Below are 19722 nucleotides of genomic sequence, written 5' to 3' on the forward strand. Positions count from 1 at the left end.
GCTCTGCAGCCCTCATTTAGCGGCGGGGATGCGGCAAATTACTTGGGAGCACTGAAGCGAACTATAAGGTAAAATAGTTCGCTTCCGTGTCTCTTTTGCTTTTGCTGGCGAGGCCCACAAAATATTGTACCGAGGACCGCAAATGGCCCGCGGGCCGCGAGTTTGAGACCCCTGATCAAGCCCATGGTGTTGTAGCATTGTTCTCTTATATTCTATTGCATAGCTTATTATTAGAGATTGGATGTATCTACTTTCTATATTTTGATGTGGAAATTTTTCTCTGTGTGCATTTATGTAAATAAAGGAATGTTACAAATAAAAATAAAAAGAAAGAAAGATCAGCATGACACCAGGCAACTGGTTGTAAAGCCTGGGGGATTACCTACTTTCTTAATTATTCCCAATGTCCCAATCTCCACTCCAGTTTTCACGTTATGTGGCATGTCCCCTCTAGGGGTTGCAATATTTATTCTCTTGTCCTGCAGAGGGTCAATGCAAAGTACAAAAACTAAAATGTAAAGATATAAGTCAAAGATAAAGAGATGAATGAGATCATTTTGGAAAAAAAAATACATGCTGCTAAGCTGCATATTATTCTGTAATCGCTAATCAGTGTTTCTTTATTGCTACCTATGTGTAACAGTAGGACGACTGCTGTATTTAAACCAGACTTCTTTCCGCTCTGAAAGTCTGAATCATAGTTTGTTTTGGATGACCTCATTGCAATGCTTTAGCAGTTACTCACTGTGAGTTATGCCACAAATCTTGCCAATAAAAAACAGGTATTTATCTATTTAACTTATTTAAAGTCCTAGCTCAGACTCACATTTTAAATGCATATGCTAGCAAATTAGCTTTTAATGATGCACAAACTTTTGTTTTTGTACTTAAGGCAACAAACGTAACATATTGAAAGTACATGCCTGACAGCATGCAGTATCCCCTTTTTGCCAGTAGAGTAAGACATAAAGTAATCATCTGACCCCGTCCACCTCCTCCCAGTGCTGAAATAGATCATTTTTTGTGTCTAATGCTGCAGCACTGCACCAATGCAATTCTTCAGAGCAGCTTTAAATAGAATCCAAATTGGAACGTAAAGTAAACAAGACCATACTATGTGAACCAGCTCTCCTCCCAGATTTAAATGATCCACATCTTGCCACTCCTCTTCGCAAGGAAGATTTTAATTTTTTATTCTAAAATGGCCACATCCCCGGAAGTACTTCAGAGTCACAACAGCATCTCAGCTCTCCGCTCCTGAGCTGAGTTGCACAGAGTTTCAGGAGTGAGCACAGAGAGGTGGGAGTGGGTATTCCTAATGCATTATGCAGGAGTGTCTTTCCTGAAAAGATGTCACTTCCTGTTTCAAGTTACTGACAAGCTGCTTGTCGGTAATTTCGAGAAAGGAGGACAGCTGAGACCAGGAGGCACAGAGAGTGGTTCTGAGAGGACACAGAGGCATGTGCTTGTGCAAGGAAAATGCCTTCGTGTCTTATTTATGAAGTAATATCCACCTCGGGTAAACTTAAAGAGAATCTGTATTGTTAAAATCGCTCAAAAGTAAACATACCAGTGCATTAGGGGACATCTCCTATTACCCTCTGTCACAATTTCGCCGCTCCCCGCCGCATTAAAAGTGGTTAAAAACAGTTTTAAAAAGTTTGTTTATAAACAAACAAAATGGCCACCAAAACAGGAAGTAGGTTGATGTACAGTATGTCCACACATAGAAAATACATCCATACACAAGCAGGCTGTATACACCCTTCCTTTTGTATCTCAAGAGATCATTTGTGTGTTTCTTTCCCCCTGCATCTCTCATGCACTAAAGTTTCAGGCTGCTCTTTTCTTCCTGCAAACAGCTTTGCCCTTGTCTGAATTTCCTCAGTATGTGAAAGCCCAGCCAGCTCAGAGGACGATTTATCCAGCTTGTAAAAGATAAGAGAGCAGAGAGAAGCTGCACTAATCTAAATATCACACAGGCAGTGTGCAGAGAGGGGCCTGAAAGGGGGAGTTCATAGCAGAACAACAACACTGAAGAACTTGGCAGCCTTCCAGACACAGGCTGACAAGTCTGACAAGGGAAAGATACATTGATTTATTACAGAGACTGTGATAGCAGAAAGTGTTGCAGTAAGCCAGAACACATTAGAATAGCTTTTGGAACTTGCAGGATGATAAAAAACAGGATGTAATTTTTGTTACGGAGTCTCTTTAAAGGCTGAAGGTGTGTGTGCGTGCGTGTGTGTGTGTGTGCGCGTGCATGTGCGGGAAGGGGATGTGGTATCCAAGCTACATCTGGCACACAGGAAGACAGTTTTAATGGTTAAGGTTGAGGTGCTTCTACTGCCACTTAGACATGTTTTAAAAAACCCCATGAGGCGATATGCTGGTTTCACAGAAACTGTGCATGCTGTATCCATACAGTACCTCATAGAAAAGTGCAGTTTTTAATGTGACAAGCAGAGCCTGATCATCCACCCCCACCAAATCTTATTTTAAAAAGCCAGTTGATCATCAGCAGTGGGCAAAAACTGCTAGCTTGCCCAGGGCTCCATTTCATCTTAATCCTTGTCTGGTGGCAAGGTCACATGGAAGGCATGTGAAGATTTTACAGTTGGAATCTATGCCATTCTGAGCAATTTAAAAACCGTGTTAGGCTCACTTCTCACTTACAAACACATGTTAAAATTCTCTAGTCTGTTTCAGCTGGTAATATTTATTAGCTAACCCTACCACTAACAGTGTTAAGCTCAACACACACCATACAATCTTGGCTGTACAGATTTACCAAATCTATGTAGTATAAGGGCCAACATATTGAAAATACCTTCAATGATTGATTGGATAAGCTCTTATACTACATGAAAGTGGTAAGATTGAACAACCAAGATTGTATGGTGTGTGTTGAGCCTTAGAAAGATGCAAGCATTAGCCACAGGTATCTGCATAAGTGGGAGTTCTGACAAACTTCAGGGCCCATATGCAATTCACTTTTACTCCTGAGTTTTCTCCAAGGTGATATTTTCATAACTTTTATAACGTTAACCTTCCAGATGATCATGCTTTCCAAAAACTTTAATTTCGCATTAAAGTTTTTGGAAAGAGGGAACTTTGTGTTGTTTTTTTTTATTAGTACGCTGTTCTTAGGCAAGAACTATCAGATAAAGGTCAGCATGCTGTCCATTGTAATGTTCATAGTAATGGAATACTAGGAAGAAGCTGTTCCTAAGATTATCTTTTAAACTATGCATAACCATTGTCTATCTAATAGACTAGATGAACTTATAGCATATTTATAAATTAGTCTTCTAAATGCCATTTGACATTATTATATCTGCAGACATGCAGAAAAACTGCAGAAGTAAATATTGTGACATTTCCGAGTTTAAAAACTTTCAGCATTTTGAGTTTGGACTGTATGTGTATAATTATAATGTGTGCAAAATACTTGATACTGTAAAGGGGGCTTGAAGAAGTTAATGCTGCTATTATTGCATGTAACAGATTGCCCAGTAAGCTCATGGTGAACCAGAACTCCTAGGAATGTGTAAAGGGCTAAAAAGGACCGAAAAGCCCTCTCAATAAAATGCTATGGAAAGCAGAGAATTGATTACTCAAAAAGAAGTACAGTATTTATCAGTCAGGTAAGAGTGTGCATCTGAGGTGCCCCACAGTGCATCACTGCTGAATATGCAAATTACCCCCTTTGTTGTCCCTAAAAGCTAAACACACCCTCTGAACTGTTGGAATGCCATGATGTGTCAATTTGTTATTTGTACAGAGCTACAATAATCTAACATGCATACCAGTGGAGCAGAGTGGTAGGCACATGATAGGCACCCGGTATAAAGACTTAGAACTCTTTACTGAAGAAAATGTGCATAGATAAAACATACACAACCATCAGGTACTGCAGCTCACTTAGAACAGAGAGAAACACAAAAATAATACAGGAAATCACAAAACCATTGAGATCATCACCTCAAATTAAAAACAGTGATATCTTGTGGTTGCTTTACTGCACTGCAGTTTAAGTAATAATACCCCTTCTCAATATATTAGCCTTTAGTCCAACTTTCTTTATCAATTCCAAATGTCTTTTCATGGGTAGACACTTTGTAAGAATGTCAGCTATCATGTTTTCAGTTAAACAATACTGCATTTCAACTTGCCCTTGTTCTTGTAAGTCTCTTAAGAAATGATGCTTCACATCTATATGCTTGTTGGTACCCAATCACACCATTCTTCCCAGTCAACAGTAGTCTCAGTTTGAAATGCATGGTGCCCTTCAAGTAGTGTATGACTCTTTCAACACCATTCTAGTCCACCTGACTTTGTCAAGACACTTTTCTGCATAGGAATCCTATTGCTGTAGCAATTTTTGGTCTTGCAATTGTGGTTATGTAGAGTAATTTTCTGTGCTAACAATTGTTTGCCATTAAATTACCTTATTCATTTCCTTCAGGTAATTTGTTTCCATAGGGGAGATAGTTGGTTTGGCATCTTTCACCCCACAAGTTTCAATCACTTCCTCTATTTTATGACTTTGGTAAAGAAGAAAACTCCCATCTTTATCTCTCTCAATCTGCATACCAAGAAAATGTTTCCCATTACCTAAATCTTTTGTTTCAAAGTTCTCATTTAGAATTCCTAAGACTCTGGAATGATCCCCTTCTTGCTCATAACATACTAGCAGGCTATCCTCATATATTAGTACAAAGATACACCTGACATTCTGCTTGTTTGTATACAGACGGGTCTGTTTTACTCCTTTGAAAGTTCTCTTTTGTGAGCACATCCTTGATTTTCATGTTCCATGATCTAGCTGCTTGCTCAAGACCATAGAGTCTTCTCTGAAGTCTGCATACCAGATCTGGTTTTTGTGAGTCCACAAATCCTTTTGGTTGTGTTCTATGCAGGTCTGTTCTGTTAGCATGCTGTTTAAAAAGGCTGTTTTTACATCAAAGTGCCTTATGTGCATCTTCTTTGTTGCTGCAAAAGAAAGCAATGTTCTGATTTTGAAATGACGTGTCAGCTTGTTAACTTTACAAAGCCACAATAATCCAACGTGCATACAGTCTGGTTGATCCTCATCAGTAGATGACATGGATTTTTACATGGGGCCCCAAGCACTCTATTGATGTGGAACCCCAAGACCTACCAAGGACAGCAGCAGTATCAGATAGATGTAATCCGAATAAGGAAGTGTAACGATCGGTGTAACACAGAGAGTGTCTGATTACCGGTGAACTGCAGTATCACCGAGAATACCGAATATACCCGATTATTGATGATCTGCAGTATCACCGATAATCAGATATATCTTCTAACCTCTGGACACCTGAGATAACAAGTGAGTGTTAGGTGCAACAGTAATACTTTGAGTACTGCACAGAAGTAAGTTCCTTCCGTTGGCCTAGACTCTCCTGGGGGAGGAGCTAGGCTGAGAGTAGGAAGGACAGAGTGTGAGTGACACCAGTGAGAGGGTGTCACTAACAGGTCTCGGAACTGCCTCTAACAGTAAGGTCAGTTCTCGAGGTCGGGCAAGCCAGGTCGTTAACACACAGACAGATAAGGTACAGATTCAGGAGACAGATACGGAATCCAATGAACAGGCAGGGTTTGGCAACGGAGTATCAGAATAGCAAGGTACAGAATCAGGAGGCAAATACAGAGTCCAGGAACGAGCAGAGTTTGGCAACAGGATATCAGAAATAGAAAGGTACAGAATCAGAGTTCAGAGGAATAGTCAGGCAGGCAGAAGGTCATAACAAATAATACAATTTAATATTCCTAATGCTAAGGTGTGAGTTCCTTGATCATCAACACCTTTGGAAACTATGCTAGAACACAGATACAGACAAGGTCTGAGTGCTACCACGTAGTGATCGCAATGCCAGACACCAGAGAAATGACCAGCACCCAGTATATATACTATAGCGCTCTCCAGCGCCACCCCTAAGTGCTGGACCAATGGAAAGTGGTGAAAATGTCAGCTGACCAGCTTGGTCAGCTGACTCTTCTCTGGCTGTCATATAAGCTCTGCCTCTCAGCGCGCGCGCGTCCTTCTGAACCTGTGTGGACTAGCAGTCCCAGCCACACTAGACATGTCTTGCAATGTATCCGCTGATTCGGGCGCGGGGGCCGCCGCACCGCTCTCCAAGCAAGCGGCGGCTTCCCCGCATCCAACCACAATGTCAGTAGTATTGCTATGCGCGCAATCCGCCGCATCCAACGCGGACTCCACCGCTCTGCCCATGCGGCATGCGGCGGTTTCTTCGCGTTGTGCCGCCATGTTGGACGCGGAAACAGCCGCCTCACTCTGAGTACTTGCGGAGGCTTTTCCGCGTTTCCTCACAGGAAGCAGTTTGTTATGGATTACCACTATGCAATGCACATATAGAGGTGTTCATTACCAGCATAACACCAATAAAAAGCTAATAAGATTGATGTAGGAGGGACCCTAGTTTGCCCCTCTGGTCCAGGGGCCCGCCGTGCGGTCACAACCTCTGCACCCCCTATTGATACGCCACTGTTTGCGATTATTCAGGTTGGAGTGTGCATCTGAGGTTTCCCACAGTGCATCACTGCTAAATATGCAAAGCAAACAACCAAACTGAAAGCACTTATTTTTTATTTACAAAAGCAGAGTGTGTAATACAATGCATGAGGGCCCTTTCACACTGGCGCGGAGTGTTGCTGCCTAATGTAACCCTATGCGGAAGTTCATACTTCCCACATTGCGGTACGCAGCACCGGAAGTGCCAAATTTAGTGCAGGCGCAGAACCATGTTACGATATAAAAAGGCTCTAATTGTGGGCATGGTAATGTAGTCACACATCTGCTTATTCACTAAACTTTCTGCAGTTTTTGCAATAATTTGACATGGTCCAGATAAAAGTTGCAACATCATTGGGTGCCCATTAATGATTCCTGAATGATCAACCGTCCACTCGATTGGATCGGCCAGCGTTGATTGTGGCAAGTAACAATAAATAATCAATGCATCGATTGTTCCATCAATCTGTTTTTTTGATTGATTCCTTTGATTATTCCCGGATTGGTTGCCTTTTCCATCTCATTTGTGTGCCTTTGAAGTTGTCTCTTTAATGGGCACATTTAAGGCTAGGTTTACATGGTTGGTCTGGCAGCCTCTCCTAGTTTCTTCTCACCTCGGGCTAGTAATGGCAAACTTGCCGTGTGCTCACTGCAGACAACAACTTTACTGGACTTTAGTGCATGAGGCCCTATGACTCAATAATTTGGGAAAGCGATGTTAAAACCTATCAATTACCACTTAATTTATATTGCTAGCTGACATTCATGTTTTATTCTGGATAACATTGCTCTCAATGTTTGTTGCAGTGCCAGCAAGGTTCTTCCTGGCCTGTTGCGACATCTTGGTATTCTCATCTGTCATTTGGGTTGCACTTTTCTTACATTCCTGGCTATCATCCTGTATTATGTACTATTAATCTGACTGCACTAGCGCCAATGTTATGGCCATAAATTAAAATGAACATTGGCTGCTTTGATTCCAGATTCTCAGCTCAGTACAGTACTTTTGACCAGCTATTTGTATCCATGTCAGCATGCTGTAGTCTCTCTGAAGCTCTGACCTAAACCCTTTTCATGACAAAACACATACTACCTTGCAGGGGTTCTAGGAAAATTTGATATTCCTTATATTTGGCATCTCAGAGGGACATATGCTATCCCTGAATTGAAGGGCTTTCACATTGATATAAAACAGAACAAAAGCTCAGACTCAGGTAAAATGACTGTAGCTCTGATCCAGTGAAGCGTTTTCCCAGGAGATAGTTTTTCCATTGTATCTAAAAATAACTTTTCTACATTGGCAATTGAAAAAGTACTAAAAAGTACTTAAAATTTAATATCAAACTTATTTAGATTTTTTTTTCATAGTGGAAGCTTCCAAAGTATTTTATTGTTAGGGTTTAAAAATATCTCCTTGGAGAAAAGTTAATAGGATATGAGCCTAAAGGCCTGATGAAGTAGACTCCGGTAAAGTTGGCATGCGCTCCCTGCGCATGGCATTTTTATTATTATCATTATTTTGTTTTATATAGCGCCAACATCATCCAGCAATGCTTTACAGAATATATCTAGTCTTGTCACTAACTGTCCCTCAGAGAAGCTCACAGTCTTAATCACTACCATAGTCATATGTCCATTGTAGTCTAGGGCAAATTTAGGAAGAAGCTAAATAACTTATCTGTATGTTTTTAAGATGTGGGAGGAACCCAAGGTACCCGGAGAAAACCCACATAGACACGGGGAGAACATACATACTCCATCCTGATAGTGCTATCCACTATGACACTGTGCTGCTTTACCATTACTAGCACGGAGGATGGGGGGGACTACCAAGGTAGCCTGCACCATAGCAACACACATGTGATCTGCCAGGTCATCTGTGTGGAGTGGAATGTTTGTTTTTAAGAGTTCTATGCACAGAGGGAAATATTTTTTGCATGGCACTTGGAAAAAGCCATTATTTCTGACAATACAACAAGGTTCACAGACAGCAAACTGTCAGGCTCATGGTCATGACATCACACTGTGGGAGGGGTTTCACCACAATATCAGCCACACAGATGATCTTTTTGATTGGGTTGAAGTTCAAACCTGGGTTAAAGTTCCACTTTAAAGGTGTCCCTCTTTCTTATTGCAATAAGTTGGAAGGTATGGAGTTTGACTATTCATTTGCAAGCTCCTCTAAGGACATGGGACAATTACTGATACAAGTGGAGGATGGAGCTAAGGATATATTAGAGGAAATAGGGGGAGAATAAGCAGGAACTACACTAGAAGCTGGCCAAAGATTTTATAGTTTGGTGGATTATAGAAGATGCATTAGCCAATCTCAGTGGATACCTGTCCATTTGGTGGGCTGTTATGGATAATTATTTCAGGCAATGAAAATGTACTGTGTGCACATAGCTAATGTATACTGTATTGGAAAACTCAGTAACAGTAATAAGGCAAATTAAATACAAACCAACACCTATTTCGAAACATTTCATATAAAAATAAACTTTTTATTTTAATGGGGAAAACTACCATGCATACTTGAACTATAAATATGAACTATGAGTAAAGGCAAAGACTAGCCAAAAACTAATGAGCTTTTATGACAAAGTGTTCTTTAACCTGCCTGGCGTTCTGATTCCCACAGCCCTGCGGCCACGGGAACGTTTTTTGCATATATTTTTTTTCTTTTTCATGTAGCTAGCCTAGCGCTAGCTACATGATTCCCCTCTCCCTGCGGCATCCCTCCCACCCCTCCGATCGCCGCCGGCGCAATGGCCGGTCCGGAAATCCCGTTCTGAACGGGATTTCCTGGAGGGCTTCCCCCGTCGCCATGGTGACCCACGTCGTGACATCACAGGGAGACCCGTTCCACCCCTCAGCGCTGCCTGGCACTGATTGGCCAGGCAGTGCACGGGGTCTCGCCTGGGGGGGGGCCCTGCATCGCGGCTGATAGCGGCGGATTGGCGGCGGCGATCGGGTAAGGCACGCAGCAAGCAAAGTGCTTGCTGCGTGTTTTAAAAAAAAAATATTCAAATCGGCCCAGCGGGGCCTGAGCAGTGACCTCCGACGTCTCTGGACGAGCCTAGCTCGTCCAGAACGCTAGGGAGGTCAAGTGGAGTGTAGTATAATGGCTTTTCATACACAATTTTCAAACCAACGTGGGTCAAGACTCTTGCTTGCAGTACTGTATGGCATCTCAGGGCTACTAGAATCACAGGGACTGGTACAAATAGCCTATTCTTGATTTCCTGTTTAAAAGGGGCTAGCTGTGGTATTGGCAGGGAGTCAGTGTGAAGGCCCCTTCAATATTCTTTCCTCCAGGGATGGTCGTAGTCAGTCAAATTCGCTACGCTGGAACTACGCACAGTTCTACGCAATTATGCTTTGCCAAACTACGGCTTCGAAATCAAATATTCGCCTCGTATGCATTTCGTAGACTACGCGTTAAAATACGCAATTAGTTTATGCGGATGCTTATGCCCGTATGCAGAAAATTTTACGCAGGAATTCCTCATTAAATGCTTACAACGGGAACTCTTCTATACGTACATTCCCCTTTCCAATGCATAAATTTGTAAGCATACAATCGCACGCAGAAAATTAGACGCAAGTAACACATTCGTAGTTCACTACGCAATACACATGTTAGCTATGCATAGTGGGCAAAGCTACGCGTAGCGGTACTTCGCTACGCGTAAATTCGTAAGCGTAGTTTTGAAACTTCACCTACGAACTACGATGCGTAGATGCAAACTATGATGCTTAAATTCGCACTGGCGTATTTTCTGCTCAACCCTGCTTTCCTCAGCTACAGTCTAGGATTGACTGCAGGTGAGGGAGAAGGCGGGGAGAATATCTCAGCAAGCAGATCGCCACCCTCCTGCCCTTCTCTTCTGTTTGTAAAGTCTTTATTTGTCGTGGTGTTTGCTTGGAAAAAAAGATCGTGCAGCATTAATACAAGTGGACTTACAGTCTGGTAATATGGTTATGTTGGCTCATGCCAGTTAGGCTTTCATTGGGGTTACTTGAGCAATAAAGCCATAACTTTTACATTACATTTACATTCCAGAGTGGTTTGTGTTAGGTTTTATAGTAAGTGTTTAAATTAAACTCTTATGTAGAGAGGCTTTGCTTTCTTTCTGCATGAATTATACATGAACAGTGACTAAACATGACATAAATAAAATGTATGCAAATTACATCATTGATGACTATCCAAGAAATCCTTTGAGATGTTATTTTTAATCATCTTTATTGGTTCTCCTCAGCCTGTAGACTTCCATCCAGTGAGATTCCTTAGTAGCACTAAGCAGCAGAGCCAGAGTTGAGTTGATGTTCTCAGTATGCCAGGACTGGGGTTTGCTCTCAGTTCTGTCTGACCATGCTTCACAGCTGATGGGATTTTATATCCTTCTTTCCTTTATAAATGAAACAGAAGACACAGGGTGCTAAGGTTATAAATAAGTATGTGTTACATAGCTGAGGCATATATACAGACTATTATTATCTGAATCCTAATACAACATTATGCAATATGTAATACATTTACATTGGAAAGAACACATAAGGCACAATTAAATGGGAAACTTTTTATGGCTTAGTGAGCATTTATTTAATTTGAAACATTTTGGATGCACATAATATTTTAAATCATTATGCATCCTTTCAGCAATAACCTGTTGGGCAGCATCCTGCGCTATTTTACTCCTTAGGAGTTTCTTAAGGGCAGATGTAATTACACTGTAAGCTCTTGCTCTATAGTTATGGAAAATATTACTTATTTGGAAAAAGCAATGTAATTTCTTTGCTGAATTTACCATATAAATGCTAAAGTTGAACATGTATCGCTGAGCCCTCCAAGGGGAGACCTTGGAATTTGGGAAGATAAAACACAGACATCCAAGCAGGTTTCCTCCCCAGTATTAATGTACATCATCCCTTTTAGTCATTAGTGTTAATTATGTGTACCTGAAAGCATGGAGTACCATGTGATCAGTTTACTAAGCTCAATCATCGGGTTAATAGGGGAACACGTTGTACAATTTGTTGAAAGTACCACTATCACATGTTTAATGTTAATTTTGTAAAGGCATGGTAAGAAAAGCAGCATTTCAATATGAATGGGTGCATCTTTTTTTTACATTCAGAGAGTAGACTTAGCTGTTCAGAGAGTAGACTTAGCAGTTTTTTTGAGCACATCTTATTTGGGTGCTGGGCAGTTTGGCGCAGAGCGAGCCAAATGACAACTCTCCCTACTTTCGCTAAACCCCTCAGTGGCGTTAGATTGTATTCCCTCTCTGAGTTGTTGCAACTCAGCATGTAATGTCAGAGGTGCCTGGCTCTTCTACTGACCACATATGCTATTGCTCCGTTGCTATTGCCTGATGAAGCGGGATCAAACCTGCGAAATGCGTTGCATATTTGGAGTTCATAAATAAAATATATTGACTGTGTTTACTACAGTCGTTGTGTGTCTACTTGGAGGAGGTAAGTCCACCACTACCTCCTCTGTTTACCAAGAATTTGGTTTTTAAGCTCATTTAGCTTCCTTTTATCCTTTTGGCGCCTCTGTTCTCCTGCATAATATTGAGTCCACCCTGGGTGGAGGGTTGAACCCCCTTTTTCTCATCTACAGAGAGCGACTTCTTATTCCTGAGTGGGGTCAGGAAAATCTCCCCACCTGCCTTTACAGTGGTTGCCTAATGGTAACCCTGGTTTGTGAGTATTAATATTTACTCTATCTAGTAACCATTTACCAGTACATATTACACTATTGGGGCTCTTGGTGTTCCTTGTTTTTTATGTAATCATCTTTACTACTGGCAGACATGGAAAAAAACAGACAGCACCAACTGTCATAATCTATAACCACACCCCCAAACAATGAGATAGGCTAAAATGTTTTTTGTTTTTGTTTTTTTTAATAGACATACATATGCACAGAGGGATACTGGTTGCTTAGGGGTTGGAAACAGCTGTTATTTCCCACAACGCAACAAGGCTCCCACAGTGTAATGTCAGGAATCTAGGTTCTAGGAAAAGAAGCAGGAGTTTTAGGAGATGTAATTCAGGGTCTAACGATTGCTGGAGCCCTGAATTACCATTACGCAGGGCGTGCAGCATAGCATTGCTGCTACGATGGCGCCCAGCTTTGGCACTCAGCACCATGCACCAAAATAACCTGCTTCGAATTTTTTTCAGCATAACAGTAGGGGCTTTGCGAATGGCAATGAAATAAACCATGTTTAGCATAGGTAAATAGAAGATAAATTAACTGCTTTACATACAAAACAAGGGAGGAGCTGTCTGCTTACTGCTGCTAATGCAGCCCCATACAGTGTGAAGTGTGCTACACTTGTGTTTTTTTTATCAGTTATTTGTTGTACTGCTTTTTGAGAGCAGAGCAATAGGTCATTGATAATAACAGCAGAAATTGGATACAGAGAGGAAAGTAGACAAAAATAACGCATTGTGAATAGGGATGGCCGAACACGTCAGCTGGCAAACGGTTCCTGATGAATGGTCGCGTGCTCACAAGTAGTGTAAACTACACAGGCAGTTCACGCCTGCACTATACTTTATTAATATTATTATTTAGTATTTATATGGTCCCTACATCTTCCACAGCACCGTACACAATCTAATCCCTATCGTATAAAAATAAGTATTTTTGCAGAAACATTTTGCTCTCTCTGCCATGTCACTACCTGGGTTTTTTGTACACTTTGTAAATCTTTTTTAAAAAAAATTGTGGGTGCAGAGATGCCCTGAAGATTGTTGATGTTTGCCTGCCATTAAATTCAATGGGGCTCACCGCAAATTTCTGGTTTCCAAATTTTTGCAGTGAAATTTGCAAATGCCAATTTACGATGTTCGCCCATACATAATGGTCAATTAATTCTATTGTGCCATTGCTGTTACTGTATACTTTTCTTTACAAATTGCTTTTACTTGTTGCTTTAACCTCATAGAATTGTGCTACTATACCATAAGTGTAATAGACTATAAAACTACTACTCCACATGTCTGACGTGTCAGCTGGCATTTCATACATTTCAAAACAGCTGAAAATGACCAATATCAGTATCCAATAGGATCACATTTTCCGTTTTGTTAAGTTTTCCTCAAAACTGTTACCATGCTGCACATTTCTATATTAAGTCAATAAGAATAACCAATAATTACCCACACTTGTCACTATAATTTATATATGAGGTCTAAGCTGATCTGCAAAGGATGATGGTCAGTGGGTTTGGGTAGAAAAAAGACACAAACACTGAAGCAGCCTACAAAGAGTGATATGAAAATAAACCAGAAACAATGTACAGTGGGTTGCAAAAGTATTCAGCCCCCTTGAAGTTTTCCACATTTTGTCACATTACTGCCACAAACATGAATCAATTTTATTGGAATTCCACATGAAAGACCAATACAAAGTGGTGTACATGTGAGAAGTGGATTGAAAATCATACATCATTCCAAACATTTTTTACAAATAAATAACTGCAAATGGGGTGTGCGTAATTATTCGGCCCCCTGAGTCAATACTTTGTAGAACCACCTTTTGCTGCAATTACAGCTGCCAGTCTTTTAGGGTATGTCTCTACCAGCTTTGCACATCTAGAGACTGAAATCCTTGCCCATTCTTCTTTGCAAAACAGCTCCAGCTCAGTCAGATTAGATGGACAGCGTTGCTGCACAGCAGTTTTTAGATCTTGCCACAGATTCTCGATTGGATTTAGATCTGGACTTTGACTGGGCCATTCTAACACATGGATATGTTTTGTTTTAAATCATTCCATTGTTGCCCTGGCTTTATGTTTAGGGTCATTGTCCTGCTGGAAGGTGAACCTCCGCCCCAGTCTCAAGTCTTTTGCAGTCTCCAAGAGCTTTTCTTCCAAGTTTGCCCTGTAATTGGCTCCATCCATCTTCACATCAACTCTCACCAGCTTCCCTGTCCCTGCTGAAGAGATGCACCCCCCGAGCATGAGGTTGCCACCACCATATTTAACAGTGGGGATAGTGTGTTCGGAGTGAAGTGCAGTGTTAGTTTTCCGGTACACATAGCGTTTTACATTTTGGCCAAAAAGTTCCATTTTGGTCTCATCTGACCAGAGCACCTTCTTCCACATGGTTGCTGTGTCCCCCACATGGCTTGTGGCAAACGGGACTTCTTATGCTTTCCATTAACAATGCCTTTCTTCTTGCACTCTTCCATAAAGGCCAACTTTGTACAGTGCATGACTAATAGTTGTCCTATGGACAGAGTCTCCCACCTGAGCTGTAGATCTCTGCAGCTCATCCAGAGTCACCATGGATCATCATCCAGACTGCATTTCTGATCAGCGCTCTCCTTGTCCGGCCTGTGAGTTTAGGTGGATGGCCTTGTCTTGGTAGGTTTACAGTTGTGCCATACTCCTTCCATTTCTGAATGATCGCTTGAACAGTGCTCTGTGGGATGTTCAAGGCTTTGGAAATATTTTTGTAGCATAAGCCTGCTTTAAATTTCTCAATAACTTGATCCCTGACCTGTCTTGTGTGTTCTTTGGACTTCACAGTGTTGTTGTTCCCAATATTCTCTTAGACAACCTCTGAGGCCCTCACAGAGCAGCTGTATTTGTACTGACATTAGATTACACACAGGTGCACTCTATTTAGTCATTAGCACTCATCAGGCAATGTCTATAGGCAACTGACTTCACTCAGATCAAAGGGGGCCGAATAATTATGCGCACACCACTTTGCAGTTATTTACTTGTAAAAAATGTTTGGAATCATGTATGATTTTTGTTCCACTTCTCATGTGTACACCACTTTGTGTTGGTCTTTCATGTGGAATTCCAATAAAATTGATTCATGTTTGTGGCAGTAATCTGACAAAATGTGGAAAACTTCAAGGGGGCCGAATACTTTTGCAACCCACTGTAACACCACTTTATGCAAAGAAAAAAGGTAAAATAGTGCACACTGTATTTCCTTTTTTCACTTATTAGATAACGTGGATAACCTGAATGCTGTCATCACTAGTGGCCAATTTCAATGAGTACCAGTATTCTGAAGTGGTTCTGACTCAATTCTCATAACATGATCAATAAATCGGTTCTTTGACAATAGTTAAGCCCAAAAAGTTTAACATAATTAGTTTGGTTGAAAAAAGACATCCATCCATCAACTTCAACCAGTTGATTGAATCCAAATGCCTCAGAATTTTGCCCCAGCAGACACAGCAGTGTTTATTTACAGTCATCTTTCAGACCACCTGAAGGACTTCTTAATGAATCAGACGAAAAAATATAAAAATAAACACTGATGTTACTCATCCAACTTAAGTGGGCAAGGATTCTAAAGTTCATTTGGAGCAGAAGTTTTGAGGTTGGCCCTATATAAATCCAGTAAATAATACTAATATCATTTTTTTACTTACCTCACATGGATCTCTTTGCTTTGTTATTCCCCCCTACTAAAGGTATGAAAGCTTGGCAGGTCTGAAGAGTATCTAGGCTTCAGTGAGTTTTACATTGGGCCCCAAGCATCATAATTTAAATGGAGCACCAAAACCTGCCAGGACAGCTGCAGTAGAGGAGTGGAACAGTTTATATATGATTGATTACCACTGCTCAAAACATATAGAGAAGTCATCATTACCAGCATGCTACAAATAAGAAGCTAATACAGTAGTTGAAGGAGGGTGTCTCTGCTCCAGGTGTCTGGTGGAGCCGAGTCAATGGTACATCCCATACAGAGTCTTTTCTTGCAATGACACTCTCTTTAAATGTAATATAGGTAGAAAAAAAACAACGTTTTGTAAGAAATAATACCTTTTAATGGCTAACTAATAGAGTTAAATGATGCAAGCTTTCTGGGATCTAGTCCCCTTCTTCAGGCATATTTCCAGATGTAAGCTGAAGTAAAACACTGATGCAGATAATGGTAAACACGAAGATGACAGTTGTGTTGGTTACTGTTTATCCGTTAGGTGTCAGGTGATCAGCAGGCTGGAGCCAGTGAGTTAGTGCAACCATACATGAAATCCAGCAGGTTTCTGAAGATCATGAAGCCAAATCAATCATGTTACATAAGGTGTCATGAATCCTGTTCCACAATTTAAACCTTCTGTTAATGTCTTGAACATTTTCATAAATTTGTACTCAGAAACTTTTCTTGATTGATCATTTTTGAAGTTACCCTTAAGAACAAGTACTTTTAGATCTTGCATGCTGTGTCCTGGTTCACAGAAGTGTTGACCCACTGGTGTGTCCATTTTACCCTCATTAATTTTAAAGCGGTGATGGTTCATTCTTGTGCGCAGTTTTTGTCCTGTTTCTCCTATATACATTCCTCTTGAGGGGCATTTCATGCAGCGTATCATGTATACAACATTGGATGACTCGCAGGAAAATTGGTGTTGTATTTGATGATATTTCTGTGAGTTTGGTATTTGTATTTGGCTTGTGCTCAAGATATAAGGGCAGGTCTCACACCTTGTGTTATTGCAAGGTAATGTGCCTGGAGTATCTGGTGTAGATAATGCACTTCTGATAATCATTTGTCTCAAATTGGGAGGTTGTCTGAAAGCAAGTAGTGGTAAATCAGGAAAAACATCCTTCAGGCGTTTGTCTTTATGGAGTATTGGTTGTAGGGCTTTTGATATCTTCCTCAGTGTCTTTAATTTTGGGTTGTAGGTTACCACAATTGGGATTCTGTTGTATTCAGTCTTTGGGGTGTACTTCAACAGTTCCTCTCTTGATTTTAAAGTTGCTCTGTGTATTTGATCATCAACGATTTGTGGATGATATCCCTGATCTATGAATATTTTACGTAGTGACATAAGTTGTCTGTCTCTGTCCTCTGAATTAGAACATATTCGGTTATACCTCAGAGCCTGGCTGTAAACAATAGATTTTTTTGGTGTGTTCCGGGTGGAAACTCTTCCATTTTAGGTAAATATGCCGGTCAGTTGGTTTACGGTATATGGATGTTTGTAAAATTCTATCTTGTATATAAATTGTGGTATCCAGGAAACTGACATGGGAGGTTGAAAAGCTGAGCGTTAACTTGATGTTCTTGTGGTACTCTGAGAAGTTTTTGTGAAATCTGATTCATTCTTCCTGTGATGCTGTCCAGATTAATAGGATATCGTCTATAAATCTGAAGTAAGCCCATGGTTTAATTTCACAAGTTGAAAGGAAGTTTTCCTCCAATCTGGCCATAAACAAATTTGCATATTGGGGCGACATCCTACTTCCCATAGCACTGCCCATTGTCTGTAGATACATATCATTCCCAAATGAAAAATAGTTGTGAGTTAGTACATACCTGATAAGTTGTAGTGTGGGCTCTGTTGGTAGATCATTTAGCTGAAGGAAATGTTGGCAAGCTGCAATACCGTCCTCGTGTGGAATGTTGGTATAAAGGGATTCAACATCCATTGTAGCCAGGATAGCACCCTCTGGGATTGGACCCATGGCAGTCAATTTGTTAAGAAGGTCAGTGGTGTCTTGGATGTAGCTGGCTGTATTCCTTACCATAGGTTTAAGAATGTTTTCTACCCAACCAGATATCTTTTCTGTTAGTGTCCCCAAACCAGAGATGATAGGACGACCTGGATTTCCTTCTTTGTGTATTTTTGGTAAGATGTAGAAGGTGCCTATTTTAGGATTAGCTGGTATTAATGTAAGTATGTTAGATGATTTTGAGGAAAGATCATTAAGCATATTCTTCAATTCCCTTGAGTATTGTAGCGTGGGGTTTGTTTCTAGTCTTTTGTAGTAGGTGTTGTTGGAGAGCTGTCTGTTTGCTTCTTGAATATAGCTGGATTTATCCAAAATCACTACAGCTCCTCCTTTGTCAGCTGGTTTAATTACTATGTTGTCATTGCTTTTAAGGCTCAGTATTGCTTTCCTTTCTTGAGTATTGAGGTTGTAGAGTGTCTGTTTTTGTTTGTCCAGTATCTCTAATTTGATTCTTTTTCTGAAGTTGTCAATATACTCTTCTAATTTCTTGTTCCGCCCTAATTTTGGTGTCCAGGTACTGCTCTTTTTGTTTTTGCTACTCGCAGGTTCAGTATCTTCGAATGATGAATAATTAGGTCTGTTGTGAAAAAACTCCTTTAGCCTTATCCTCCGAAAAAATTCTTCCATGTCACTACAAAATTCTATTTCATCAAATCTTTTGGTGGGGGAAAAAGTGAGTCCTTTAGATAGAACAGCTAATTCAGTCTTGCTTGGGTTATAGCTGGACAAGTTAACCACAGGTAAAAGATTGGCAGTTTTAGGTTCTGAACGGGGTACACTTGTATTGTTATCTAGAATGATGTTTTCAGCTTTCAGTCTAAGACTGTCGAGTTTCTTTTTCTTGTTTTGGATTAAATGGTGTTGTAATTGTTTGTAGAATTTCTGTAATGTAGATTTAATGCTTTCTGATGATGGTCCTTGCAGTGTAGAATAGAGTAAACAAAGATTATCTTGGGTAATTTTCTTTTTGCTGTAACAAACCTTGATGAGATGATTCCTGATCCTTTCTGATGTTCTGAAGCAGAGTCGCTGTGCAAAATGGGTATTGAAGGTATGTTGAACTGGGTTTCTGATAGTAATACCTTTCGGTATCAGATTTTCTTTCTTGCACTTGGATAGAAAAAAGATGTCACTGTCCAGTTGTGCCAATTTCTTCAGTAAGGTTTTACATTCCAAATGTGTGCGGTACATTATGGTATCTTGCATGATGATAGTAGCAAAAAAGTTTCTGTACCGTGTTAGCCAAACAAATTATATAGGTAGAAAAAAAACAACGTTTTGTAAGAAATAATACCTTTTAATGGCTAACTAATAGAGTTAAATGATGCAAGCTTTCTGGGATCTAGTCCCCTTCTTCAGGCATATTTCCAGATGTAAGCTGAAGTAAAACACTGATGCAGATAATGGTAAACACGAAGATGACAGTTGTGTTGGTTACTGTTTATCCGTTAGGTGTCAGGTGATCAGCAGGCTGGAGCCAGTGAGTTAGTGCAACCATACATGAAATCCAGCAGGTTTCTGAAGATCATGAAGCCAAATCAATCATGTTACATAAGGTGTCATGAATCCTGTTCCACAATTTAAACCTTCTGTTAATGTCTTGAACATTTTCATAAATTTGTACTCAGAAACTTTTCTTGATTGATCAAT

At 40.5% G+C, this 19722-nt stretch overlaps 1 protein-coding gene across 1 annotated transcript; it reads right to left on the bottom strand.

Annotated features, from left to right (window-relative positions):
- Positions 1 to 10794: 10794 nt before the first annotated feature.
- LOC137570674 (uncharacterized) lies at positions 10795 to 19522 on the bottom strand. The gene is made up of 2 exons (XM_068279375.1): positions 16378 to 19522; positions 10795 to 10977 (listed from the first exon to the last, which is right to left on the bottom strand). Exon 1 carries the CDS (start codon positions 19276 to 19278, stop codon positions 17659 to 17661), a length of 1620 nt encoding a protein of 539 aa, XP_068135476.1. The 5' UTR covers positions 19279 to 19522; the 3' UTR covers positions 10795 to 10977; positions 16378 to 17658.
- Between the last annotated feature and the right edge of the window lie 200 nt (positions 19523 to 19722).

This window comes from Hyperolius riggenbachi, chromosome 4 (genome assembly GCF_040937935.1).
Source record: "Hyperolius riggenbachi isolate aHypRig1 chromosome 4, aHypRig1.pri, whole genome shotgun sequence".
In the NCBI taxonomy this organism is placed as follows: domain Eukaryota; kingdom Metazoa; phylum Chordata; class Amphibia; order Anura; family Hyperoliidae; genus Hyperolius; species Hyperolius riggenbachi.

Bases quoted from the DNA above. Each gene is read 5' to 3' on its own strand.
- LOC137570674 (XM_068279375.1), bottom strand. From the start codon at position 19,278: ATGCAAGATACCATAATGTACCGCACACATTTGGAATGTAAAACCTTA.